At 36.5% G+C, this 2,772-nt stretch overlaps 1 protein-coding gene across 1 annotated transcript; it reads left to right on the forward strand.

Moving 5' to 3' along the window:
- Nucleotides 1–717: 717 nt before the first annotated feature.
- On the forward strand, nt 718–1,668 carry LOC124977627 (olfactory receptor 4F6-like). Its single transcript, XM_047541302.1, has one exon. It carries the CDS (start codon nt 730–732, stop codon nt 1,666–1,668), a length of 939 nt encoding a protein of 312 aa, XP_047397258.1. The 5' UTR covers nt 718–729.
- Nucleotides 1,669–2,772: the final 1,104 nt, after the last annotated feature.

Consider the following 2,772-nt stretch of genomic DNA (forward strand, 5'->3'; position numbering starts at 1 on the left):
ATTCACTCTTGTTCTCCTTCTCTTGGATTTGTGACTCACTACTGTCATTCTAGTTGCCTCTTTTACTTGATAGCTCACATTTTTTCTCCCCCGACCCTTAGTCAGGATCTCCTCCACAGTCCCTATAATTGCATCAGTTTCTCCACGGTGAGTGCCACCATCTGCCATCCTCTGCTCTTGAATTTAGCACTCTCTTCTAAAATAACTCACTTTGTCCACTTTATAAATAAGGGTGATTTACGTCTCCAAAGGGAAATTTACATCTTAAAAATAAGGGAAATTTATGACTTTAAAAATGCATACAAGGATTTTGAAAGAACTTGGGACAATGGTTATACATATGGTATTAATATATTGAGGAATATCCAAGTTAGGAAACCCACTGTCACTTAAGTATTTCACATAGTTAATATATAAAAGGATTTTCATTTGTATTTTTATATGAGCTATGACTATAAAATAATACTTAAAAACACAATGGAAGTTTCCATCCAAATTAAGTGGAATTAGTTATTCTGTGCAATATATTTTTGGCAATAAAATATAGAACAGAGGAATATGAATTGCTTTATGATTAAAATTGTCTCCAGATGAATAAATTAACCATTGTCTGGTTTTCTGACAACTTTTGAATTGCCCATGATTTCACCAAGATCAGTGTCCTTTGTCCTAAGAGTGTCTCCTTTCCTCTTTCAGGGAACATGAGCGACATTACTGCTGACAGAGGCAATGGATGAAGCCAACCACTCTGTGGTGTCTGAGTTTGTGTTCCTTGGACTCTCCAATTCATGGGCAACCCAGCTCTTCCTCTTCCTCTTTTCCTGTGTGTTCTATGTAGCAAGTCTGATGGGAAACCTTCTCATTGTGCTGACTGTGACCTCTGACCCTCATTTACAGTCCCCCATGTACTTCCTGCTAGCCAACCTTTCCATCATTGATTTGATATTTTGCTCCTCTACAGTTCCCAAGATGATCTATGACATTTTCAGAAAGCACAAAACCATCTCCTTTGGAGGCTGTATAGTTCAGATCTTCTTTATCCATGCAGTTGGGGGCACTGAGATGGTGCTGCTCATCGCCATGGCCTTTGACAGATATGTGGCCATATGTAAACCTCTCCACTATCTGACCATCATGAGCCCACGGAGGTGCATTTTGTTTCTAGTTGCTTCCTGGATTATTGGCTTTATTCATTCAGTGACTCAGTTGGCCTTTGTTGTAGACTTGCCCTTCTGTGGGCCAAATGAATTAGATAGTTTTTTTTGTGACCTTCCTCGATTTATAAAACTTGCTTGCATAGAGACCCATACACTGGGATTCATGGTAACTGCCAACAGTGGTTTTATTTCTGTGGCCTCCTTTTTAATTCTGATCATCTCTTATGTCTTTATTTTGGTGACTGTTCGAAAAAAATCTTTGGGCGATTTATCCAAGGCCCTTTCCACTCTGTCAGCTCATGTCACTGTGGTGGTTTTGTTCTTTGGGCCGTTAATCTTTTTCTACATGTGGCCATTTCCCACATCACATCTGGATAAATTCCTTGCCATCTTTGATGCAGTTATTACTCCTTTTCTAAACCCATTCATCTACACTTTTAGAAATAAAGAGATGAAGGTGGCAATGAGAAGACTATGCACTCAGTTTGTAAATTATAATGAAATTTCCTAAATATATTGATGATATATGAAAAAACCAAGTATACTTGAATTTCAGATGAACATGTGTTATGTAAGCTGTGTTAAATTTAACTAGAATGCCACCATTTACTAATTTGTATTGTGCTCTGTCTTTTGCTTTCTGCCCATATCTAATTGTGATATCAGTCTGTTAACTGCCTTATAAACAGACTGGAAGATGAATGGTGTGGCTACTTCATCTCACTAATGGGCTTATCTGTATATAAGGGCAAACAGAGTAACTATAAATGTTAAAGGATCTATTTTTAGAGTCAGTATGTAGCTTATTATCTATTTTATATTCTTTCCATTTTAAGTAAATGATCTTACTGTAAATATAAATATTAATTTTTACTGACTCTTTAGGACTCTGATTTGTCTTACTATTTAGCTAATTTGTTTTCATCTCTTCAGTTTATTACTTGTGAGCTGTTTATTTGTGAAACTGATTTTTTTAAGGTCCAGTAAGGAGGCAGACCCATACCAATTTTTTTGAAAAGAGAAATTTTGATGTAAAGGGTTGTTAACCAAGTATAATATTGTACTACATGATATTTGTGGGAAGCCATTGTTTTGGACTAGCTGCCTACACTAGGTCCCAGCAGACAGACCAAACCAGAAAGGACTCATAGTGCTCAGTGCCATGCAATTAAACCTAACTTTGAAATGGACCCGTTTTCAAACCAAACCAAACTAAACCCAACCCAGGAGATTCCAAATAACCTGAATCAGTGTAACAAGGAAATGCCCTCAGTTCTAATCCTCTAAGGGAAATAACTCTACTTTTTGTCTTTGATTCTGATTTCTTCTAGCCTTTTGCTGCTTATAAAACCAACTTCCTCTGCTCAGCTCATCAGACATCTATTCTACTGGAGAGAATGAGGTGTCACCAGATTCTAGAATCACAAATAAAACCCAATCACAGCTTTAAACAAAATTTGATGTAATTTTGTCTCTGACAGTTAAGTGGTTATTTGAAAAAGAATGAACTCTAAAGTCTTAGATGTAGCATTTGTAGCAAGCAACTTTTGCCTTATTTTTAAAATTTTTTAAGACTGCGTTTTGATTCATTATACACAAATGGGGCACAACTTTT

This window comes from Sciurus carolinensis, chromosome 2 (assembly GCF_902686445.1).
Source record: "Sciurus carolinensis chromosome 2, mSciCar1.2, whole genome shotgun sequence".
Classification (NCBI taxonomy): Eukaryota; Metazoa; Chordata; class Mammalia; order Rodentia; family Sciuridae; genus Sciurus; species Sciurus carolinensis.